The 26,642-nt window shown below is 45.5% G+C and overlaps 1 protein-coding gene across 2 annotated transcripts in view; it reads left to right on the top strand.

Annotated features, from left to right (window-relative positions):
• The window catches only part of LOC137347064 (nuclear GTPase SLIP-GC-like), a 351,039-nt gene that overhangs the window by 156,813 nt on the left and 167,584 nt on the right, over window positions 1–26,642 (top strand). For both annotated transcript variants that reach the window (XM_068011077.1, XM_068011078.1), the window contains exons 10-13: window positions 5,428–5,464; window positions 5,565–5,684; window positions 22,138–22,252; window positions 26,455–26,588. In XM_068011077.1, coding sequence (XP_067867178.1) covers window positions 5,428–5,464; window positions 5,565–5,684; window positions 22,138–22,252; window positions 26,455–26,588 — 406 coding nt within the window. The remainder of the gene's footprint in view (window positions 1–5,427; window positions 5,465–5,564; window positions 5,685–22,137; window positions 22,253–26,454; window positions 26,589–26,642) is intronic.

The following is a 26,642-nucleotide window of genomic DNA, read 5'->3' as shown; positions in this document are numbered from 1 at the left end:
TCTTGAACTCTTCAACAGTTATGGCTTTTAACCTGGCCCAGGTTACTTCACTCTGTTCTAGGAAGGTACTGGCCTTGAATGTGGACATTTTAGTATTCTCGCACTGTAAACCACAAGAAAACCTGTATTGAAGTTTTTAAATTATTGCTCGGGATCAATTTATTTTCCCACTTCCAATTTCCCGTTTGTCTTTGGGTTTGATCCCGGACGTGAGCCCCTAAATTTATGTTATGGTCAAGTGAGGAGGGATTGAAGAGCTTCCCTCTTTTCCCTCTCCTTGCTGGACCACAACAGGTTTAATTTTTTCTTAATATAGATATGCTGGCCAATTCAGTAGGTATTTGATTACTTATTGCTGATATCATAACAAGAACCAATAGGACAGGTTTTCTTGAGGTTAACTTTATTGTACCTAAATTGAACTAATAAAATAATAAGCAACGTGCCAACTTTCACTCTGACACAAACACTAGAGGTTTACACACACATAAATAAGTTACAGAGTGAGAAAAGTAGTTTAGTTAAATTAGAGTCCATAAAAAATCTATACAGTCTGTGGAATTTGGTGATTCGGCTGGCTTCTAACAGAATTCAGTGGTCCTGAGGCTTTTAGTTTGTAGAGGTAGATGACTAGTTCAGTGAGCCTTTTGGAGATAGTGATGCTGATGATTTCCTCCAACATGGTTTCTGATTGTAGCCAGAGCTTGCAAAGGTAGTCAGTCAACAAGCAGGATTTGAAAGCTTTCAAGTTGGAATGGAGAGAGAGATGGAGAGAGAGGGACCCCCACTTAGGGTCTGCACATGTCAGAGTCCAGTTGCTTCTCTGCTGCAGAGAAAACACCAGCTCATGAATGCCCCCAAAGGAAGGTTTCCCCTAACCACCAGGAGGCCAGATTTTACCTGGTGGTGTCCCACTGCAGTGGCAGGCTCCTCCGCCTTCCATTTCATTGATGCGGAGGAGGGAAGAGACTCTTAACTGGCCATTAATTGGGCTGCATTTGGCCGGTGGGGGAAGGCTATCCCAGACTTCGCTGCCCTGGACTAAATTGGAAGGTGTTGGGAAGAGGACAGACACTCCGCACCCCTGCCTTCTGACACAACTTACAGGTCCCCCTGCCTCCATTCCTGACCCCTGGGGGGGTGCCATTAAATTCAGCCCATAGAGTCTCAGGACAGAAGAAGGCCACCTGGCCCATCGAGTCCATCTAGAGCAATCCAGCCAGTCCCACTCCCCCACTCTATTACCGTAACACTGAAGGTTTATTTCCCTCTAGTGCCTCTCCAATTTCATTTTGAAGTCATTGATTGTCTCCGTTTCCACCATCTGCATAGGCAGCAAGTTCTAGGTCATTACCACTCGCTGCGCAAAAAAGCTCTTCCTCACATTACCCCCTGCATCTCTTGCGCAAAATCTTAAATCTGTGTCCCCTAGTTCTTGCACGATCAGCTAATGGGAACAGCTTTTTTTATCTACCTTATCTAGACCTGTCAGGATCTAGTACAACCTCGATTCAGATCTCCCCTCAATCACCTTTACTCCAATGAAAACAACCCCAACTTCTCCAACCTAAGCTTGTGGCTAAAATCTCTCATCCCTAGAACCAACCTGATAAATCTCCTCTACAACTGCTCAAGGACCCTCACTTCCTTCCTAAAGTTTAGTGACTAGAACTGGATGGAAATTCTGGTATAATAAAAGCAAAATACTGCGGATGCTGCAAATCTGAAACTAAAACAAGAAATGCTGGAATCACTCAGCAGGTCTGGCAGCATCTGTGGAAAGAGAAGCAGGGTTAACGTTTCGGGTCAGTGACCCTTCTTCAGAACACTACAATGTCTTCCCTAATCAGTACTGCCATCCCACCTCCCTTTTTCCCTTCCCTATCTTTTCTGAACACTTTAGTATCCTTGAATATTAAGCATGCAGTCCTCACCATTTTTATCCATGTTTCCATTATTGCCACTATATCATAGTCATTCACGGCTGTTTGTTCTTGATGCTCACCACCCTTATTCACCACACTTTGTGCATTTACGTACAAAGAAGAAAGAACAGTACAGCACAGGAACAGGCCATTCGGCCCTCCAAGCCTGCGCCGATCTTGATGCCTATCTAAACTAAAACCTTCTGCACTTCCGGGGACCGTATCCCTCTATTCTCATCCTATTCATGTATTTGTCAAGATGCCTCTTAAACGTCGCTATCGTACGTGCTTCCACCACCTCCCCCAGCAGCAAGTTCCAGGCACTCACCACCCTCTGTGTAAAGAACTTGCCTCGCACATCCCCTCTAAACTTTGCCCCTTGCACCTTAAACCTATGTCCCCTAGCAAGCGACTCTTCCACCCTGGGAAAAAGCTTCTGACTATCCACTCTGTCCATGCCACTCATAATTTTGTAAACCTCTATCATGTCGCCCCTCTACCTGCGTCGTTCCAGTGAATGCACTGTAAACCTGTCTTTCTATTCCTTGTAGTCCTTCCTAATCAGTTCCCATCTAATATGGTACTACTTCCTTCTCTAGTACTGTCCAACACTGTTAGTCCTTTATACACCTTGTTCCTCTTTTCTCCTTTCAATATAGTTTAAACCCTCCCCAACCATACTAATGAACCTTTCCATAAGAACATTGGTCCCAGTCCTGTTGAGGTACAGCATGTCCCTTTTGAATAGGTGCCTTCCGCCGCAGAACTGGGCCTGATGCCCCAAGCATCTGAGGGGGCCTGGGGTATAAAGGCTCGCTCGTCATAAAAGGGTACTGGGGAATAAAGGCCCCCTCAGCAAAATAAAAGGGGCCTGGGGTATAAAGGCCACTTTATAAAGCAAAAAAGGGTAATAAAAATGCCTCAAGCCAAGCATTGATCCTACCTCTCTTCCTATTTTTCCCTTGCTGGCTTGTTGCACTTGGAGTAATCCAGAGATTATTACCTTTGAGGTCCTACTCTTTAACTTCCTCCCAGGCTCCTTAGTTTCTGGCCATAGGACCTCAATAGCTGCCACTCTGTATCATCTGTACCAACATGTACCACAACTTCTGGCTCACTCTCTTCCCCCTGCAGAATATTCTGCACCCTCTCCATGATGTCCTTTACCCTGGTACCATGGAGGCAACATGCCATGTGGGACTCATCACGGTAGTTACAGATGTACCTGTCGGTCCGCCTATGTAATCTCCTATAATGACTGCATTTCTACACTTTGCTGTTCCCTCCTATGCAGTACCCATTGGTACCATAGTCTGGACTGCATTCCTTCAAGGTGTCATCACTCCCAGCAGTCTTCAATGCTGAGTACTGGTTTGAGAGTGGCACACAACCCAAAGACTTCCTGCCTCTTCCTACTCTTATGATCTCCACTATCCTGAACTTTCTGCCTGTGGGTGGCCACCTCCTGAGTATATGATCCAGGAAACTTACAGCCTGCCTGATGCTCCGCAGTGACTCCAGCTGCCCGTCTAGCTCGGAAACCCTGAGCTCGAGCACAAGCAGCTGGAAACTCTTCCTACACATTTGGTCCCCCAAGAAAGATAAAGGGGGGAATTTTACGCTCTCCTCCGCGGCGGGTTTCGAGGCAGGGAGAGCATAAAATTGGGTAGGCCGTGCCACCATCCTGCCTCCGCCAAAATTAGTCCGGGGTGGGAAAGCCGCCAATTGAGGTACTTAGCTGGACAGTTAATCCCAAATTAAGGGCCTCTTCCCACTGCAGCCGCAATTAGTCGTGCGGCAAGTGTCCCTGTCACTGCACGGGAAACATGACACGAAAATCCGCATGGGCTGCCTCCCAGCTCTGGCAATGGTGGTGGGAGGGTCCCTCGCTAAAAGGCACAGTGCCTGAATGAGCCCCTGCTGAGGGCCGCCCTTGCTGCCGATCCCCCCAACCCCCCCGCAACCTCCATCCCGTGAGACCCCCTCCTGCCCTGACCTACCTGAGGCCTGGATCCAGTGACGCTCCACGGCGTCCGGTGAGTGTGCTTCCATCAGCAGCCACCTGTGCTGGCACTGTAGCTTCAGGCCTCTGATTGGCCGGCAGCTCTGCAAGGATGGGACTTCCGGCATTGGAGTCCTTGATCCCATGGCAGGCCCGCCGCTGTCCACTTAAGTCCCTGATTGGCACTAAATTTCGTGGACCTTCCAGATAAGAGACAATATGGGGACCTCGGCGTCATTTTCTCTGGACATCGGGACCCCACCACCAGGATAAAATTCCTCCCAAGTGTCCTGAAGTTTCTGCATGGTGCAGGAATTGCAAGAAACAAGTCTCAGCGGCCATCCATGATTAAAAAAATCTCTTATTCCCTCACTTAGAATCTAGTTTGAATCTTGTTTAAACTATCAATTTTGATGCCTCACAACCTCAGTCTTCAGATCCTACTGTCTCCCACTCCCTCTCTCAGACCCCTCCTTGTTTTTTTAAAAATCAGGACAGCATTTATTCCCTCTCTGCACCAAATTCTCTGTGTTTCCTAATCTGTAGAAGCAGCACTCCACAGAACTGGACTCTGCAAATTACTCAGTACGTTAATAAAAGCCTCCTTAAAGACTTGAGTCAGTCTATGCTGACAGTAATTACCAGTTCTAACTAGCCACCTAATTAACTAACTGAGCAACTGCCACTAACAGGAAGCTTGTTTACTGCTAACACCTGTAACAACTGTCGTTGATTGTAAAATTTCACCACCACTGTCTTTAGGCTGATAGTTTGTAGTTCCTGCATTCATCCCTCCTTTTTAAACAGAGATGCAACATTTGCAATCCTCCAGTCCTTTGTCACTGCTCCCATATTTAAGGAGGATTGGAAGAAAAAAAAGTCTAGAATTTCTGTAGTGCTTTTCATGACCTCGGAATGTCTCAATGAAGCATTTTTTAATTATAGTCACTGATATAATTTAGGAAATGTAACACTGAATTTGTCCACAAACAGTAATGAAATAATGACCAGATAATCTGTTTTTGTGATGACGATTAAACAAAGAACAGTACAGCACAGGAACAGGCCATTCGGCCCTCCAAGCCTGCGCTGATCTTGATGCCTGTCGAAACTAAAACCTTCTGCACTTCCGGGGACCATATCCCTCTATTCCCATCCTATTCATGTATTTGTCAAGATGCCTCTTAAACGTCGCTTTCGAGGATTAATATTAATATTAGCCAGAACACTGGGAATATCTCCCCTGCTCATCTTCCAATATTGCCATCAGATCTTTTGCATCCACCTGAGAGGGCAGATGAGGATGGGGTTTAACATCTCATCTGAAGGACGACACATCTGGCAGTACAGACCTTTCTCAGTGCTGTGCTCAATTCTCTGGAGTGGGATTTGAACCCACACTTTCTGACTCAGGCAAGAGTGCTCCCACTGAGCCACAGCCAATCTGTCAGACGCATTATTAATTCCCTGACATTGATATACTCTGATTTTCTGTTTCAGGGAGCAAGGTTTTACTGATGAAGCTATGAACATATCGGTGAGTAAATATTAGACAAATGTTTAAAATGATGCACATCCTGAGCAGAGAGCAGAATCAGATTCTTCCTTTTCTTTTGAATATCGATTCCTTCATATAGATTGAGGACGATTTGATGGATTCCAGCAGAAAAAAGAAACGATTTTGCATGCTGCATCGAAACCAAACTGTAAAGAAGGAAATGGTGAAGCAGTATGGAGAGAACTGGAAAAAACAGATGGTACGTGCAATCCTTATGGCTTTCTTTTTATTCATTCTTGGATATGGGCGTCCCTGGCAAGGCCAGCACTTATTGCCCATCCTTAATTGCCCTTGAGAGGGCGGTATTGAGCCGCCTTCTCGAACTGTTGCAGTCCATGTCATATATGTACACCCACAGTGCTATTAAGAAGGGAGTTCCAGGTTTTTGATCCAGCAACAGTGAAAGAACGGCAATATAGTCCCAAGTCAGGATGATGAGCAACTTATAGAGATATAGGCCTGAGTTTTTCATTGGGCGGTGGGGGTGTGGGGGTCCATACACCAGCCAAAAGGTCGGTGGCGAGCCCATCTCCGCCAGGCCTGGGGATCCAGACCATATCCCTCTATTCCCAACCTATTCATGTATTTGTCAAGATGCCTCTTAAACGTCGCTATCGTACCTGCTTCCACCACCTCCCCCGGCAGCAAGTTCCAGGCACTCACCACCCTCTGTGTAAAAAACTTGCCTCGCACATCCCCTCTAAACTTTGCCCCTCGCACCTTTAACCTATGTCCCCTAGTAACTGACTCTTCCACCCTGGGAAAAACCTTCTGACTATCCACTCTATCCATGCCGCTCATAACTTTGTAAACTTCTATCATGTCGCCCCTCCACCTCCGGCGTTCCAGTGAGAACAATCCGAGCTTATCCAACCTCTCCTCATAGCTAATACCCTCCAGACCAGGCAACATCCTGGTAAACCTCTTCTGTACCCACTCCAAAGCCTCCACATCCTTCTGGTAGTGTGGCGAACAGAATTGTATGCAATATTCCAAGTGTGGCCGAACTAAGGTTCTGTACAGCTGCAGCATGACTTGCCAATTTTTATACTCTATGCCCCAACCGATGAAGGCAAGCATGCCGTATTCATTCGTGACTACCTTATCCACCTGCGTTGCCACTTTCAGTGATCTGTGGACCTGTACGCCCAGATCTCTCTGCCTGTCAATACTCCTAAGGTTTCTGCCATTTACTGTATACTTCCCAACTGTATTAGACCTTCCAAAATGCATTACCTCACATTTGTCCGGATTAAACTCCATCTACCATTTCTCCACCCAAGTCTGCAACCGATCCAAGATCCTGCTGTATCCTCTGACAATCCTCATCACTATCCGCAACTCCACCGACCTTTGTGTTGTCCGCAAACTTACTAATCTGACCAGCTACATTTTCCTCCAAATCATTTACATATACTACAAACAGCAAAGGTCCCAGCACTGATCCCTGTGGTACACCACTAGTCACAGCCCTCCATTCAGAAAAGCACCCTTCCACTGCTACCCTTTGTCTTCTATGACCGAGCCAGTTCTGTATCCATCTTGCCAGCTCACCTCTGATCCTGTGTGACTTCACCTATTGTACGAGTCTGCCTTGAGGGATCTTGTTAAAGACTTTACTGAAGTCCATATAGACAACATCCACTGCTGTTCCTTCATCAATCATCTTCGTCACTTCCTCAAAAAATTCTATCAAGTTAGTGAGACATGACCTCCCCTTCACAAAACCATGCTGCCTCTCGTGAATAAGTTCATTTGTTTCCAAATGGGAGTAAATCCTGTCCCGAAGAATCCTCTCCGATAATTTCCCTACCACTGACGTAAAGCTCACCGGCCTATAATTTCCTGGATTATCCTTGCTACCCTTCTTAAACAAAGGAACAACATTGGCTATTCTCCAGTCCTCTGGGACCTCACCTGTAGCCAATGAGGATGCATGATTTCTGTCAAAGCCCCAGCAATTTCCTCCCTGGCCTCCCTCACTATTCTGGGGTAGATCACATCAGGCCCTGGGGACTTATCTACCTTAATGTTTTTCATGACGCCCAACACCTCCTTTTTGATAACGACATGACCCAGACTATCTACACTCCCTTCCCTAGACTCATCATCCACCAAGTCTTTCTCTTTGGTGAATACTGATGCAAAGTACTCATTTAGTACCTCGTCAATTTCCTCTGGCTCCACGCATAGATTCCCTCCTCTGTCCTTGAGTGGGCCAACCCTTTCCCTGGCTACCCTCTTGCTCTTTATATACGTATAAAAAGCCTTGGGATTCTCCTTAATCCTGTTTGCCAATGACCTTTCATGACCCCTTTTAGCCCTCTTGACTCCTTGCTTCAGTTTCTTCCTACTTTCTTTATATTCCTCAAGGTCTTCATCTGTCCCCAGCCTTCTAGCCCTTCTGAATGCTTCCTTTTTCTTTTTGACTAGGCTCACAATATCCCTCGTTATCCAAGGTTCCTGAAACGTGCCAAACCTATCCTTCATCCTCACAGGAACATTCTAATCAACTGACATCTGAAAGACTGCTTCATGTCAGATGTTGATTTACCCTCAAACAGCTGCCCCCAATCTAAATTTTTCAGTTCCTGCTTAATATTGTTATAATTAGCCTTCCCCCAAATTAGCACCTTATCCACAAGTACCTTAAAACGTACGAATTATGGTCACTGTTCCCGAAATGCACCCCGACTGAGACTTCCACCACCTGGCCGGGCTCATTCCCCAATACCAGGTTCAGTACGGCCCCTTCCCTAGTTGGACTATTTACATATTGTTTCAAGAAGCCCTCCTGGATGCTCCTTACAAATTCTGCCCCATCCAAGCCCCTAGCACTAAGTGAGTCCCAGTCAATATAGGGGAAGTTAAAATCACCCACCACTACAACCCTGTTGCCTTCACATCTTTCCAAATTCTGTCTACATGCCTGCTCCTCTACCTCCCGCTGGCTGTTGGGAGGCCTGTAGTAAACCCTCAACACTGTGACTGCACCCTTCCTATTCCTGAGCTCCACCCATATTGCCTCGCTGCATGACCCCTCCACGGTGTCCTCCTGCAGTACAGCTGTGATATTCTCCTTAACCAGCAATGCAACTCCCCCACCCCTTTTACATCCCCCTCTATCCCGCTTGAAGCTTCTAAATCCCGGAACGTTTGGTTGCCAATCCTGTCCTTCCCTCAACCAAGTCTCTGTAATAGCAACAACATCATAGTTCCAAGTACTAATCCAAGCTCTAAGTGCATCTGCCATACCTGTTATACTTCTTGCATTGAAACAAATGCAATTCAGACCACCAGTCCCGCTGTGCTCAGCAACATCTCCCTGCCTGCTCTTCCTCTCACTCTTACTGGCCTTATTCACTCATTCCCCCTCAGTTATTTCACCTGCTGACCTACTGCTCTGGTTCCCACCCCCCTGCCACACTAGTTTAAATCCTCCCGAGTGACGCTAGCAAGCCTCGCAGAAGGATATTTGTGCCCCTCCAGTTTAGATGCAACCCGTCCTTCTTGTACAGGTCCCACTTCTCCCGGAAGAGATCCCAATGATCCAGATATCTGAAACCCTCCCTCCTACACCAGCTGTTCAGCCACATGTTTAGCTGTACTATCTTCCTATTTCTAGCCTCACTGGCACGTGGCACAGGGAGTAATCCTGTGATTACAACCCTGGAGGTCCTGTTTTTTAACTTTCTACCTAATTCCCTGAACTCCCCCTGCAGGACCTCATCACTCTTCCTGCCTATGTCGTTGGTACCGATGTGTAACACAACCTCTGGCTGTTCACCCTCCCCCTTCAGAATGCCCCCTGCCCGTTCAGAGACATCCTTGACCCTGGCACCAGGGAGGCAACATACCATCCTGGAGTCTCTTTCACGTCCACAGAAGCGCCTATCCGTGCCCCTGACTATAGAGTCACCTATAACTATTGCTCTTCTGCGTTTAGTCCCTCTCTGCTGAACTAGGCCGCCTAGTTTCGTCAGGTGGGCTTTCTGAGGGCTCAGCTGCCTGTTTTGGGGGGCATAAAATTCCAGACATAGAGTCATCATGGCACAGAATGAGGCCAATTGGCCCAGCGAGTCTGTGCCAGCCCTCTGTAGAGCAATCCAGTCCGTCTCATTCCCCCGCTCTATCTCTAGCCCTGAAAATTTATTTCATTCAAGTGCCCATCCAATTTCCTTTTGAAATCATTCATCTTCTCCGCTTACCACCCCTGTAGGCAGCAAGGTCATTACACTCACTGCATAAAACAAGTTCTTCCTCACATTCCCTGTGCATCTCTTGCCCAAAACCTTAAATCTGTGTTCCCTAGTCCTTGTACCATCAGCTAATGGGAACAGCTTTTCTTTGTCTACCTTTTCTAAACCTATCTTAATCTTGTATACCTCTAATAAATCTCACCGCAATCTCTGCTGCTATAAGAACAAACCCAGCTTCTCTAAGAATACCTTGTAACTAAAATCCCCCATCACAGGAACCATTCTGGTAAATCTCCTCTGCACCCGCTCAAGGACCCTCACATCCTTCCTAAACTGTGGTGACCAGAACTGGCTGCAATACTCTAGTTGTGGTCGAACCAGACATTATTTAGGTTCAGCAGACATTCCCTGCTTTTGTACTTTTTGCAACTGTCTTTATGAAGCCCAAGATCCCATATCCTTTGCTAACTATTCCTTCAAAATGTTCTGCCGCCTTCAAAATGTACACCTAATGATCCCCCAGGCCCCTGTGCCCCTGTACACTTTTTGGGCTGAATTTTATCAGCGTGCCGAGCTCCGTGACGGTGCGCTGTGAAGTCAGCGGCCTTCTGACACGTACGTACTGCCGCAGAGCCCCTGCAATATTACACACAGAGTCTCATTTAAATGAAGGAGGTGGAGAGGCAGCCCCCGATGACATAGAGGGGATGGCCGCCGCTTCCCCAGCAACGGCACCTGGCGCCACTGCATTTTTGAAGGGCTTCAAGCCCTTCAGATACTATCAAATTTTTGAAGGTGACGGCTGCCAGAAATAAAAGGTCAGAAAAACTTTCTATCCCCTTTCCAACCGCACCCACCCCCCCCCACCGCACTGAGTTATCAATTAATAAAATAACACATATCCCCGAAAAACAAATTTGTAAAATTACAAACTTTCACCCCACCGACCTTCAGTATCTTTGACCCTCAACCCCTTCCCACCATCCCCACACCCAATAGGAGTAGTTTTGCCTGCTGCCCCCCCCCCCACCCCCCCACGCCCTGATAACTTTATTCCTCCCCTCTCCCCACCAGTGTCTCGCCTCAGAACTCCATACGGAGTTCCAAAGGCGTGCGAGTTGCGGCTGGTTGGCCGTAAAATCGGCGTTGGACAGCCGCCGTCGGCATGTAAGTTAATTTGAATTTTAATTATCTTCATTTTAATATTTTAATGAAAGCCCCGCTGCCAAGTGGCGCAGTGGCCGCACCGAGGCCTCACCGCTGCTGCTAATATAATGCTTTATATACACTTCAAACATTCTCTACTTCAGGTGTTTGTTTGTAGTACTTAACTCCAACACATCAAAACTAGCATCTGATCTAGTCTGATTGCACATGAGTTGAACTGACCAACCAAGCTTTGCAATTGCTCTGTCTCTTTAGATGTAAAATCATGGGCTGAATTTTACCGATCCCCCAATGTCAGGGTTCGTGGTGGGGGGGCCTGGAAAATGCCTCCAGGAGAGGCCTGCCACAGGCCTCGACACCAGGAAGGCTCCGCCCCATATTACTGGCAGCAGCGAGGCTGGCACCCCCCCCCCCCCCCCGCCACCGCTCAGTGACGGGACATCCATTTAAATATGTTAAGTGATGTAAATGAAAGAATAATTACTCACCTCGTCACGCCGGTCGTCCCAATCCAATATTACAGTCGGTGGCTGGCACTCCCACGCCATCCGATCTCCGTCAGAGATCCAATCCAGGGCACTGCTGGGGAGGTGGGAGAGGTAAGTAGTTCAATCTGGAAATGGGGGGAAGAGGGAAAAAACTTATCTGATTGGTTGAGGGGGTGATGGGAAGGGGTAAAGGTAAAAGTTTCTGAACTTTGGGGGGGAAAGGTCAGATACTCAAGGTAAATATTTTGTGGAGGGAGAGGGCAGGAATGATATGTAAAGCTATGGGGGGGAGGCGGGGAGAGGGACTGCAAAGAGTAAATGTAAGTTTAATAAAATATATAAAGGAACGAAAAAAAATAAATAATTGAATAAAATAATTAAGTAGTTAATTAAAACACTTGAAGGATGGCAGGACAATTGATGTGTCACGGCTGCAACATATGGGAGCTCCTGGATGCCAGTGTGATGCAGGGCAAACATGTCTGCGTTACGTTTTTGCAGCTCGAAGAACTTCGGCTCAGAGTCACTGAACTGGAGGCCGAGATGCAGACACTGTGACACATCGAGGAGGGGGAAAGTGACCTGGACATTTTGTACAAGGAGGCGGTCAAACCCCTTAGGATAGGGTCTTCTGATTTGGTCAGTGGTCAAGGATAGGAGAGTGTGGCTGCAGCTGAGGCAGGTAAGGGGATCCAGAGGGCAGGAGCCGCAGCCTTTACGATTGTCCAACAGGTTTGAGGTTCTTTCAGCTTGTTTGAATGAGAGTGGGGGCTGCAGGGTGGATGAGCAACCTGACCATGGCACCATGATACAGGAAGCCATTCAAGTGGAGGGAGAAAAAAGGAATGTAGTGGTCATAGGGGACAGTATCGTTAGGGGATTGACACTGTTCTCTGCAGCAAAGAACGTGAGTCCAGACGGCTGTGTTACCTGCCCGGTGCCAGAGTTCATGACATCTGCTCAGGGCTGGAGAGGAACTTACAGTGGGAGGGGGAGGATCCAGTCGTCGTGGTCCATGTAGGTACCAATGACATAGGCAGGACAAGGAAAGAGGTTCTGCATAGTCAGTATAAGGAACTAAGCACCAAATTAAGAACAGAATCTCAATTGTAATAATCTCTGGATTATTACCTGAGCCACGTGTAAATTGGAGTAGGGCAAGTAAGATTAGAGAAATTAATGCGTGGCTCAAAGTCTGGTGTGGTAGGAGTGGGTTCCGGTTCATGGGGCACTGGCACCAGTACTGGGAAAAGTGGTGGACGGTCTACACCTGAAACGTGCTAGGGACGGTATTCTAGCGAGCCGCATAACTGGGGAAGTAGAGAGACTTTTAAACTCTCTACTTGTGGGGGCAAGGGATCAAATTTGGGAAGATATGGTAATTCAAAGAGTAGAGACAAGGCAAGAGAGAAAGGTATTAATGTGGGAAATGATAAACAGACCATGACAGGAAGGGACAGAGTTTACAAATCTAAGAGTAAATCAACAGATAAGGCTAGAGGTTACAAAAATAATAAAAGGACAAAACTAAAGGCTCTGTATCTGAATGCACATAACATTCGAAACAAAACAGATGAACTGAGAGCGCAATGGAAATAAATCAGTACAATCTGATAGCCATTACAGAGACATGTTTTTAGTTTTAGTTTTAGAGATACAGCACTGAAACAGGCCCTTCGGCCCACCGAGTCTGTGCCGACCATCAACCACCCATTTATACTAATCCTACACTAATCCCATATTCCTACCACATCCCCACCTGTCCCTATATTTTCCCTACCACCTACCTATACTGGGGGCAATTTCTAATGGCCAATTTACCTATCAACCTGTAAGTCTTTGGCATGTGGGAGGAAACCGGAGCACCCGGAGGAATCCCACGCAGACACAGGGAGAACTTGCAAACATGGCTACAGGACGACATAGATTGGGACCAGAATATTGAAGGGTACATGACATTTAGGAAGGAGTGGAAGCTAAGAAAAGGTGGAGGGGTAGCTCTGTTAATTAATGATGGTATGTGCGCAATAGAGAGGGATGACCTAGGTTCAGGAAAGCAGAAATAAAAACAAGAAATGCTGGAAATACTCAGCAGGTCTGGCAGCATCTGTGGAGAGAGAAGCAGAGTTAACGTTTCCCCTTCAGGGTCACTGACCTGAAACGTTAACTCTGCTTCTCTCTCCACAGATGCTGCCAGACCTGCTGAGTATTTCCAGCATTTCTTGTTTTTATTTCAGATTTCCAGCATCCGCAGTATTTTGCTTTTATTCAGGAAAGCAGATTTGGAATCAGTTTGGGTAAAGATAAGAAATCATAAAGGCAAGAAGTCACTTGTGGGACTGGTGTACAGGCCACCTACCATTAACTACGCTATAAAGGAAGAAATAATGGCAGCTTGTCAGAAAAGTACAGCGATAATTATGGGGATTTTAACCTATATATAGACTGGAAAAATCAGATGGGCAGAGATAGCCTAAATGACGAGTACATAGAATGTTTTCGGGATAATTTCTTGGAACAATACATTCTGCAACCAACCAGAGAGCAGGCTATACTAGACCTGGTATTGTGCAACGAGATAGGATTAATTAATGACCTCATTGTTAAGGTGCCCCTTGGTAGTGGCGATCATAATATGATTGAATTTTACATTCAGTTTGAGGGAGAGAAGAGTGAGTCCAGGACTAGTATTTTAAACTTAAATAAGGGCAATTATGAGGGCGTGAAATTAGAACTAGCTAAAGTAAACTGACAAATTAGGTTAAGGGTTAGGTCAGTAGAGATGCAGTGGCAGACATTTAAGGGGATATTTCAGAATACACAGAATAGATACATTTCAACGGGAAAGAAAAATTCCAAAGGTGGGACCCGCCATTGTGGTTAACTAAAAGATAGTATCAAACTTAAAGAAAAAGCCGATAATTGTGCAAAGATGGGAAGCGGGTCAGAAGATTGGACAAAATATAAAAAAGAGCAAAGAATGACTAAAAGATTGATAAAGAAGGTAAAATTAGAGTACAAGAGAAAGCTAGCTAGAAATATAAAGACAGATAGTAAGAGTCTCATTAGTTATTTAAAAAAGAAAAGAGTAACAAGGTGAGCGTTGGTCCAGAAAATGAGTCTGGGGAATTAATAATGGATAATAAGGAGATGGCAGATGAATTGAACAGATATTTTGCATCGGTCCTCACTATTGAGGATACAAGTAATATCCCAATATTAGCTGTAAGTTAGGAAATGGAAGGGAGGGAGGAACTCAAGAAAATTACAATCACCAGGGAAGTGGTACTGAACAAATTGTTGGAGCTGCGGGCTGACAAGGCCCCGGGTCCTAATGGACTTCATCCTAAGGTGTTAAAAGAAGTAGCTAGTGAGATAGTTGATGCGTTGTTTTTAATTTTCCAAAATTCCCTAGATTCGGTGAAGGTTCCAGGTAAGCACCTAGAGATGGTCAGTGGTTTGTGAAGCAGCACCTGGAGTGGCTATAACGGCCAATTCTAGAGTGACAGTCTCTTCCACAGGCGCTGCAGATAAAATTGGTTGTCAGGACTGTTACACAGTTGGCTCTCCCCTTGCACGTCTGTCTTTTTTCCTGCTAACTGCTAAGTCTCTTCGACTCGTCACTCTTTAGCCTAGCTTTTATGGCTGTCCGCCAGCTCTGGCGATCACTGGAAACTGACTCCCACAACTTGTGGTCAATGTCACAGGACTTCATATCACGTTTGCAGACATCTTTAAAGCGGAGACATGGGCAGCCAGTGGGTCTGATACCAGTGATGAGCTCACTGTACAATGTGTCCTTGGGGATCCTGCCATCTTCCATGCGGCTCACATGGCGAAGCCATCTCAAGCGCCACTGACTCAGTAGGGTGTATATGCTGGGGATGTTGGCCGCCTCGAGGACTTCTGTGTTGGAGATACGGTCCTGCCACCTGATGCCAAGGATTCTCCGGAGACAGCGAAGTTGGAATGAATTTAGACATCACTTTTGGCTGACATACGTTGTCCAGGCCTCGCTGCTGTAGAGCAAGGTACTGAGGACACAGGCTTGATACACTCGGACTTTTGTGTTCCGTGTCAGTGCGCCATTAACCCACACCCTCTTGGCCAGTCTGGACATAGCAGCAGATGCCTTTCCCGAGAGACAGGTTACTGGTGATAGTTGAGCCTAGGTAGGTGAACTCTTGAACCACTTCCAGAGTGTGGTCGCCGATATTTATGGATGGAGCATTTCTGACGTCCTGTCCCATGATGTTCGTTTTCTTGAGGCTGATGGTTCGGCCAAATTCATTGCAGGCAGCCGCAATCCTGTCGATGAGTCTCTGCAGACACTCTTCAGTGTGAGATGTTAATGCAGCATCGTCAGCAAAGAGGAGTTCCCTGATGAGGACTTTCCGTACTTTGGTCTTTGCTCTAAGACAAGCAAGGTTGAACAAACTGCCATCTGATCTTGTGAGGAGGAAAATTCCTTCTTTTGAAGACTTGAACGCATGTGAGAGCAACAATGAGAAGAAGATCCCAAACAGTGTAGGTGCGAGAACACAGGCAGTACAGAGAAGGTTAACTGGACTAATACCTGGAATGGGCAGGCTGTCTTACGAGGAAAGATTGGACAGGCTAGGCTTGTATCTGCTGGAATTTAGAAGAGAAAGAGGTGATTTGATTGAAACATTTAAGATCCTGAGGGGTCTTGACAGGGTGGATGTGGAAAGGATGTTTCCCCTTGTGGGAGAATCTAGAATTAGGGGTCACTGTTTAAAAGTAAGTGGTCGCCCATGTAAGACAGAGATGTGGAGAAATTGTTTCTCTCAGAGGGTCGTGAGTCTTTGGAATTCTGTTCCTCAAAAGGCGGTGGAAACGGAGTCTTTGAATATTTTTAAGGCAGAGGTAGATAGACTCTTGATAAGCATGGGGGTGAAAGGTTATTGGGGGTAGGTGTAAACGTGGAGTAATCAGTTCTTAATGAACTTATTGAATGGCGGAGCAGGCTCGAAGGGTCGAGTGGCCTACTCCTGCTCCTAATTCGTATGTTCGTATGTAATATCAGAGGGTCTGACCATCATTTTCCAGTCCTCACTGGATACGGGTATGGTGCCAGAAGATTGGAGAATTGCTAATGTCGTACCTCTGTTTCAAAAGGGAGCGAAGGATCGACTGAATAATTACAGGCCAGTCAGTCTAACCTCAGTAGTGGGCAAATTATTTGAATCTGTTCTGAGAGGCAGGATAAACTGTCACTTAGAAAGGCACAGGTTAATCAAGGATAGTCAGCATGAATTTGTTAAGGGAAGATCTTGTTTGACCAACTTGATCGAGTTTTTTGAAGAAGTAACAAGGACGATAGATGAGGGTAGTGCAGTTGATGTGGTCTACATGGATGTTAGCAAGGCTTTTGACAAGATCCCACATTGCAGACTGGTTGAAAATAAAATCCCATGGAATCCAGGGAAATGCAGCAAGGTGGATACAAAAGTGGCTCAGTGGCAGGAAACAAAGAGTAATTGTTGACGGCTGTTTTAGCGACTGGAGGGCTGTTTCCAGTGGCGTTCCGCAGGGGTCAGTACTGGGTCCCCTGCTTTTTGTGGTGTATATTAACAATTTGGATATAAATGTAGGGGGCATGATCAGGAAGTTTGCGGATGACACAAAGATTGGCCGTGTGGTAGATAGCGAGGAGGATAGCTGTAGGCTGCAGGAAGATATTGATGGTCTGGTCAGATGGGCAGAAAAGTGGCAAATGGAATTCAGCTTGGAGAAATGTGAGGTGATGCATTTGGGGAGGTCAAACAAGGCAAAGGAATACATGATTAATGGGAAAATACTGAAAACTGGAGAGGAAGTGAGGGACCTTGGAGTGAATGTCCACAGATCCCTGAAGGTAGCAGGACAGGTTGTTAAGGTGGTTAAGAAGGCATATGGAATCCTTTCCTATATTAGCCGAGGTATAGAATGCACGAGCAGGGAGGTTCTGCTGGAACTGTATAACTCATTGGTTAGGCCGCAACTTGAGTACTGTGTGCAGTTCTGGTCACCTCATTACAGAAAGGATGTAATTGCACCAGAGAGGGTACAGAGGGGATTGATGAGGATGTTGCCAAAACTGGAACAATGCAGCTTTGAGGAAAGATTGGATAGACTGGGGTTGTTCTTGGAACAGAGAAGGCTGAGGGGAAATCTGATTGAAATGTACAAAATTGTGAGTGGAGGTGAAGGATCTATTCACCTTAGCAGAGAGGTCAGTGACAAGGGGGCATAGATTTAAAGTGATTGGTAGAAAAATTAGAGGGGAGATGAGGAAAACCTTTTTCACCCAGAGGGTGGTGGTGGTCTGGAACTCACTGCCTGAAAGGGTAGTTGAGGTAGAGACCCTCAACTCATTCAAAAGGAGTCTGGATATGCACCTCAAGTGCCATAAGCTGCAGGGCTACAGATCAAATGCTGGAAGGTGGGATGAGAATAGGTGGACCGTTTTTCAGCTGGCACAGACACGATGGGCCAAGTGGCCTCTTTCTGTTCTCTAATCATTCTATGATTCTATTTTACTAATAGAATTGATAAAGGGAAGTTGGTGGATGTGGTATACTTGGATTTTCAGAAGGCTTCTGATAACGTCCCCCACAGGAAGTTGGTTTGCAAAATTAAAGCACATGGGCTAGGTGGCACTGTACTGGCATGGATTAAGGATTGGTTCAGAGGCAGAAGGCAGAATGTAGGAATAAATGGGTCATTCTCGCATTGGCAGGCTGTGACTATTGGGGTACCGCAGGTATCAGTGCTTGGGCACCAGCTGTTTACAATATATATCAATGATTTGGATGTGGGGACCAAATGTAATATTTACAAGTTTGCGGATGACACAAAACTAGGTGGGAATATGTGTTGTGATGAAGATGCAAAGTGGCTTCAAGGGGATTTGAACAGACTTGGCAAGTGGACAAGAATGTGGCAGATGGAGTATAATGTGGAAATATCCACTTTGGTAGGAGGAATAGATGTGCAGCGTAAGAGATTAGAAAGTATAGATGTACAAAGGGACCTGGGTGTCCTTGTCAGTATGTCACTGAAAGCTAACATGCCGGTGCAGCAAGGAATTAAGAAGGAAAATGGTATGTTGGCCTTCATTGCAGGCGGATTTGAGTACAGGAGTAGTGAAGTCTTGCTTCAATTGTATAGAACCTTGGTTAGACTGAACCTGGAGTACTGTGTGCAGCTTTGGTCCCCTTACTTTAGGAAGGATAATATTACCATAGAGGGAGTGCAATGAAGGTTCACTAGACTTGTTCCCGGGATGTCCTATGAAGAGAGATTGGGGAAACTGGGCCTGTATTCTCTAGGGTTTCGAAGAATGAGAGGTGATCTCATTGAAACCTACAAAATACTTAAAGGGATAGACAGGGCAGATGCAGGTAAGATGTTTCCCCTGATTGGGGAGTCTAGAACCAGGGGACACAATTTCAAAATAAGGGGGAAGCCACTTAGGACAGAGATGAGGAGAAATTCTTGTACTCAGAGGGTTGTGAATCTTTGGAATTCTGTATCCCAGACAGCTGTGGGACATTGTGTATGTTTAAAGCAGAGATTGACAGTTTTCTAAATACCAATGATAGAAAGGGATATGCTGCCAGTGTGGGAAGACGACATTGAAGTGGATGATCGGCCATGATCATATTGAATGGGCAGGCTCAATGGGATGAATGGCCTACTCCTGCTCCTATGTTCCTATATCCATGGCTGAGTGAATAATTCTGTCAAATGTCCATGGTGCAATATGTCGGTGCCTATCCCTGCGCACAGTGGCAGCAGTGTGCACCATATATGTTTAAGAGGCATCTTGACAAATACATGAATAGGATGGGAATAGAGGGATACGGTCCCCGGAAGTGCAGAAGGTTTTAGTTTAGACAGGCATCAAGATCGGCGTCAGCTTGGAGGGCCGAATGACCTGTTCCTGTGCTGTACTGTTCTTTGTTCTTAACTCACCACACCTCCTTCAACAGCATCTTCCAAACCCACGACCTCTTCAAGGCAAGGCAAGTGTGATACCCTGAGTGTGATACCCTGAGTGTGATACCCTGAGTGTGATAGCCTGAGTGTGATACCCCAGCACTTAAAGCAGCCAGAAGTACTGCACAAAGAACAGCTAGGCGTTGCGCAAACGACTACTGGCAACACCTATGCAGCCATATTCAGCTGGCCTCAGACACCGGAAACATCAGAGGAATGTATGATGGCATGAAGAGAGCTCTTGGGCCAACCATCAAGAAGATCACCTCCCTCAAATCTAAATCGGGGGACATAATCACTGACCAACGCAAACAGATGGACCGCTGGGTTGAGCACTACCTAGAACTGTACTCCAGGGAGAATGCTGTCACTGAGACTGCCCTCAATGCAGCCCAGCCTCTACCAGTCATGGATGAGCTGGACATACAGCCAACCAAATCGGAACTCAGTGATGCCATTGATTCCCTAGCCAGCGGAAAAGCCCCTGGGAAGGACAGCATTACCCCTGAAATAATCAAGAGTGCCAAGCCTGCTATACTCTCAGCACTACATGAACTGCTATGCCTGTGCTGGGACGAGGGAGCAGTACCCCAGGACATGCGCGATGCCAACATCATCACCCTCTATAAAAACAAAGGTGACCGCGGTGACTGCAACAACTACCGTGGAATCTCCCTGCTCAGCATAGTGGGGAAAGTCTTTGCTCGAGTCGCTCTGAACAGGCTCCAGAAGCTGGCCGAGCGCGTCTACCCTGAGGCACAGTGTGGCTTTCGTGCAGAGAGATCGACTATTGACATGCTGTTCTCCCTTCGTCAGATACAGGAGAAATGCCGTGAACAACAGATGCCCCTCTACATTGCTTTCATTGATCTCACCAAAGCCTTTGACCTCGTCAGCAGACGTGGTCTCTTCAGACTACTAGAAAAGATCGGATGTCCACCAAAGCTACTAAGTATCATCACCTCATTCCATGACAATATGAAAGGCACAATTCAACATGGTGGCTCCTCATCAGAGCCCTTTCCTATCCTGAGTGGTGTGAAACAGGGCTGTGTTCTCGCACCCACACTTTTTGGGATTTTCTTCTCCCTGCTGCTTTCACATGCGTTCAAATCCTCTGAAGAAGGAATTTTCCTCCACACAAGATCAGGGGGCAGGTTGTTCAACCTTGCCCGTCTAAGAGCGAAGTCCAAAGTACGGAAAGTCCTCATCAGAGAACTCCTCTTTGCTGACGATGCTGCTTTAACATCTCACACTGAAGAATGCCTGCAGAGTCTCATCGACAGGTTTGCGTCTGCCTGCAATGAATTTGGCCTAACCATCAGCCTCAAGAAAACGAACATCATGGGGCAGGATGTCAGAAATGCTCCATCCATCAATATTGGCGACCACGCTCTGGAAGTGGTTCAAGAGTTCACCTACCTAGGCTCAACTATCACCAGTAACCTGTCTCTAGATGCAGAAATCAACAAGCGCATGGGTAAGGCTTCCACTGCTATGTTCAGACTGGCCAAGAGAGTGTGGGAAAATGGCGCACTGACACGGAACACAAAAGTCCGAGTGTATCAGGCCTGTGTCCTCAGTACCTTGCTCTACGGCAGCGAGGCCTGGACAACGTATGCCAGCCAAGAGCGACGTCTCAATTCATTCCATCTTCGCTGCCTTCGGAGAATACTTGGCATCAGGTGGCAGGACTATATCTCCAACACAGAAGTCCTTGAAGCGGCCAACATCCCCAGCTTATACACACTACTGAGTCAGCGGCGCTTGAGATGGCTTGGCCATGTGAGCCGCATGGAAGATGGCAGGATCCCCAAAAACACATTGTACAGCGAGCTCGCCACTGGTATCAGACCCACCGGCCGTCCATGTCTCCGTTATAAAGACGTCTGCAAACGCGACATGAAATCGTGTGACATTGATCACAAGTCGTGGGAGTCAGTTGCCAGCATTCGCCAGAGCTGGCGGGCAGCCATAAAGACAGGGCTAAATTGTGGCGAGTCGAAGAGACTTAGTAGTTGGCAGGAAAAAAGACAGAGGCGCAAGGGGAGAGCCAACTGTGCAACAGCCCCAACAAACAAATTTCTCTGCAGCACCTGTGGAAGAGCCTGTCACTCCAGAATTGGCCTTTATAGCCACTCCAGGCGCTGCTTCACAAACCACTGACCACCTCCAGGCGCGTATCCATTGTCTCTCGAGATAAGGAGGCCCAAAAGAAAAGATACCCTGAGTGCTCAAAATGTGGATGGAGGCTGTTCAATCAGACCAGAGCAATCTGTTGTGATCTCGGCAGTTATGTTGCTGACTTTATTGAAATTTGTGGGATGCGGGGATGAGCCTCCAGGCGTTTGAATCTGATGCTTCGCAGCTGCATCTGCAGCGACCTCTGCTCAGGATTCCAAAAACCTGGGTCAAAGATGGGCAGACCATGGCAGTGTCTGGTTTACTCCAAGTGTGACAAATTGTGGCTCCAGTGGGCTTGTATGTCAGTGGATCGCTTAAAAGATATTCAAATGATGTTTCCTTTTCAGTCTTCTGAGTTCCAGTCCCTGACCCACGCCTTTACGTGTTTCCCACTGGGGCCACTTGCAAACAGGAATGGCCTCTTGGGAATGTTCAAGAATAGCTGAGCAATTTAAGGGCTATTCTGCTTAAATTGGAAGAAAATTAATAAAGTTTCACTTTTAGCTGAAAGAAGATGAGATTCCTGACAAATGTGTCTGTCCCTAATTATTGAACTTAGGAGCAGCTTAAATTGAAACCACTTTTCTCATTTTAAAGTTTTGTTTTTCAGAAAAACAAGTCTGCTGAATTGGAATTTTCAAAAGATGATCTGCATGTCTACACTGTCAGCTCCAGAGAATATTGGGAGTTCAGAAGGCAATCAAACAGCTGTATTTCAGAAACAGGTTTGTGTGGCCTTCCTGTATAGATTGCTTCAGGTTTAGGAGGAACATGTTTGCTGGAAATCCATGTAACTGATAGCAACAAATACGTTTCTAGAAAGAAAAAGGATGGGACTCCAAAATCTAACCTCGCTCCCCTGATGTCAAAGAAAATACAGGGTAGGATAAGGTAAAAAAAGGAAGCTTCTGTCACATACTGAGAGCTCAATACTGAGGAAAGCTGAGAGGAGTACAGAATGTCCAGGGGTGAAATTAAAAGGGAAATTAGGAAAGCAAAGAGAGGGCATGAAAAAATATTAGCAAATAAAATCAAGTAAAAGTCAAAGATGTTTCATAAATACATAAAGAACAAAAGAATGAGGAAGAAAAGAATAGCGCTGATTAGAGAACAAAAAGGTAACTTGTATGCGGAGGTGTAAGAAATGGTTCTTAATGAATACTTTCCATCTGTCTTCACTGAAGAGGGGGACGAAACAGACATTGCAATTTATTTTATTATTTCATGGGACGTGGGCATCACTGGCAAGGCCTGCATTTGTTGCCCATTCCTAATTTCCCTTAACAACTGAGTGGCTTGCTAGGCATTGCAGAGGTCACTTAAGAATCACCCACATTGCTATGGGTCTGGAGTCACATATAGGCCAAACCAGGTAAGGACAGCAGATTTCTTTCCCTAAAGGGCATTTGGAGGGGTCTGAAATATTGGATGGCATAAACACAGAGAGGGAATATGAAGGGGTTTAACATCTTTGAAAGTAGATAAATCACGAGGCCCAGATGAAATCTACCCCATGATGCTAAGAGAAGCAAGAGAGGAAATAACAGAGGCTCTGACCATCATTTTCCCATCCTCTCTGGCTACAGGGGTGGTACTGGAGGACTGGAAGACTGTTAACATTGTACCATTGTTTAAAAAGGGAGGAAGGGATAGACTGAGTAAGACATGCTAGCCAGCCTCAGTGGTGGGCAAATTATTGGAAAACGTTTTGAGGACAGGATAAATCATCATTTAGAAAGGCATGAATTAATTGAGGATAGTCAGCATGGATTTGTTCAGGGAAGGTCTTCTCTGACTAGTTTGTGTTGTGACCAAGTTGGGAGGAGTGTACTGTTTATTCTAGTTCCACTTCTCCACGGGTCACAACATATATTTAAATTCTTTTCCCACTTACCAATACGGTCAATCCTAGACTCTATTTTTATCTCAGAAGAAAACACACCAGCCAGGTTTCTTTAATAACTACAAAATTATCAGTTTATTATAAAACAAGTCTTAACCAGTAATGAAGTAAAGCATAAACATACAGCTCAGCACCACCTTCTCAAGGGCAATTAGGAATGAACAATAAATGCTGGTCTAGCCAGCGACGCCCATATCCCACGAACGAAAAAAAATTAAAGTTCCCTTTTTACCTCAGCCCCGCTCTCTCGCGCACACACACACACACACACACACAGATATACTGGTTAACCAGAAAAATAAAGCGATTTTTGATTTTAGAGCTCTATTACAGACAAAAAAACATGAGCTGAATACTTGTTTATTTTTGAAGAAACAGCAGATGAGATAAAAGCAAAATACTGCAGATGCCAGAAATCTGAAATAAAAACAAGAAATGCTGGAAATACTCAGCAGGTCTGGCAGCATCTGTGGAGAGAAAAGCAGAGTTAACATTTCAGGTTAGTGACCCTTCATCAAAATGCAGATGAGGTATGTTGTGTCCCAAAACTGGCATACAGTCTGGCCTCCGAGTACATGTAGACAGGTCACTGGGATTTTTTCGAACAGTTCTTTTCAGGTGACATGGAGAATTAATTTAGCAGGCTTTTCTTCAAAGAAAGGAGATAAGTGGACTTCTCAGGGTCTTTCACAGAGGTGCTGGAAAGCTGAGCTGGGTTGTGGTCTTCTCTCTTTCCTTGGGAATTCTCTTCTCTCCTTGGAAGCTGTCTTTTTATACACTTCAACCCCAACTCAAAACAATTCAAAAGTGAAACCAACAACAGGAGGTCAACCTTTTAACCTTCATCAATCTTTGTAAGCAACTTCTCCAGGTGTCCAAAATTTCTCTGTTTATTGAGCTGGAAGTCAGGTGGTTTCCTGGAATGGCTTGTTTTCCTCACAAGACCTCTCAGTGCTCCTTTAATAAACATTTCCAGGGACTGTTTTTCAAAGTCAAGTGGCATTTACATGACTCCCTTTGATAACCCCAAAGTTTAACATTTCTTCAATCTTTCAAAAAATCCTCAAAAAAATATATAACAAAACACAGAGGCACTTTCATAACACTTGATTGAATTTTTGAGGTGGTTACAAGGAGAGTTGATGAGGGTAGCACGTTTGATGTAATCTACATGGATTTTAGCAAGGCTTTTGACAAGGTCGTACATGGCAGACTGATCAGTAAATTAGAAGTTCATGGAATCCAAGGGAAAGTGACAAGTTCAATCCAAAACTGGCTCAGTGGCAGGAAGCAAAGGGTAATGGTCGAAGGGTGTTTTTCTGATTGGAAGACTGTTTCCAATGGGGTTCTGCAGAGTTCAGTACTAGGTTCCTTGCTTTTCATGCTATATATCAATGATTTAGACTTAAATGTAGGCTGCACGATTATGAATTTTGCAGACAATACAAAAATTAGCTATATGGTTGATAGTGAGGAAGAAAGCAGACTGCAGGAAGATACAATCTGGTCAGGTGGGTGGAAAAGTGACAAATGGAATTCAATCTGGAGAAGTGTGAGGTAATGCTTTTGGGGAGGGCAAACAAGGAATACACAATAAATGGTAGGATGCTGAGACATACAGAGGAACAGAAGGACCCTGGAGTGCACATCCACAGATCACTGAAGGTAGCAGGACAGGTATATAGAATGGGTAAAAAGGCATATGGGATACTGTCCTTTATTAACCAAGGCATAGAATATAGAGCAGGAAGGTTAGGCTAGAACCGTATAAAACACTTGTTAGCCCACAGCTAGAGTACTGCTTAGATATCTGGTAACTGCATTACAGGAAGGATGTGATCACACTAGAAAAGGTACAGAGGAGATTTACGAGGATGCTGCCAGGATTGGAGAATTTTAGCCATGAAGAAAGATTGGATAGGCTAGAGTTGTTTTCTTTGGAACAGAGGAGGCTGAGGGGAGATGTAACTGGCAGAAAGATTGGAACAGAATTGAGGGGAAATGTTTTCACCCAAAGGGTGGTAGAGACAGAAACCCACATCGCATTTAAAAAATACTTGGATTTGCACTTGAAGTGCCATAACCTACAAGACTACAGACCAAGAGCTGGAAAATGGGATTAGGCTGGGAAGCTCTTTTTCGGTTGGCACAGACTCAATAGCCATATGGCCTCCTTCTGTGCTGTAAATTTTTTGTGTTTCTAACAGAGTAATCATTAAAAATCGCTAGATCGCCATTAGGGGAGGTGGTGGTGTACTCATAGTGTCACAGGGCTAGTAATGTAATCCAGAACCCACGTGAATGCTCTGGAGACATGGGTTCAAATCCCACCATAGCAGATGGTGAAATTTGAATTCAGTTAATAAATCTGGAATTAAAATGCTAGTCTAAACGTGGCCATGAAAACATTGTTGATTGTTGTAAAAACCTATCTGGTTCACTTATGTCCTTTAGGGAAGGAAATCTGCTGTCCTTATTGGGTTTGACCTACATGTGACTCTTAACTGTCCTCTGAAATGACCTAGCAAGCCATTCAGTTGTCAAAGTTCATTAGGAATGGGCAATAAATGCTGGCCTAGTCAGTGATGCCCATATCCCACAGATGAATAAAAAAAAATTCACTACTTCTGTCCAGACAACAGATGCTGCAGATAATATGCACTGCAGTGTTTCCTTAATACAGTGAAACACATATTGTTATTTGTGTGAGTGTGGTACTGTTATCGCCTTCCCAATGTAGCTTATAGTAAGGAGCTGAAAATCTCCTTTGCAATATCCTGAATCAGACGTCAAATCATTACAGTTCATTTATGATGATCCAGTTTCAATGCGGGGAAGAAAGCACTTGCCAGTGCAGCACCCCCATTCAAATACGGAGCAGAGATTGAAATGCATGGTTTTTGAGTCCTTAGCTCCATGTTTGTCCCTGTGTCATCAGTCAGGTGAGTATAATTTCATCCATAAGGCATATTGCAGGGTTATCATGTGATCAGTACACTGTACCATCTTTTGTATCATTTTTAGAGATACCGAATCTCCAAAAACACATCATCAACATGTATTTGAAAGAAAGAAAAAAAATAGTGAATAACTACGTGTCTGAGGTTTGGGGGATGCTGCTGCTTCTTACATCACTCAACTGCAGCCAGCATAAACAGGTATTTATAATTATACCTCCCCGACCATTCTGGATACTGTCTTGCTTGAACCTT

Source organism: Heterodontus francisci, chromosome 31 (genome assembly GCF_036365525.1).
Source record: "Heterodontus francisci isolate sHetFra1 chromosome 31, sHetFra1.hap1, whole genome shotgun sequence".
Lineage (NCBI taxonomy): Eukaryota > Metazoa > Chordata > Chondrichthyes > Heterodontiformes > Heterodontidae > Heterodontus > Heterodontus francisci.
Note: the sequence above shows the minus strand (reverse complement) of the source record. Positions and strands in the feature narration are given on the sequence as shown.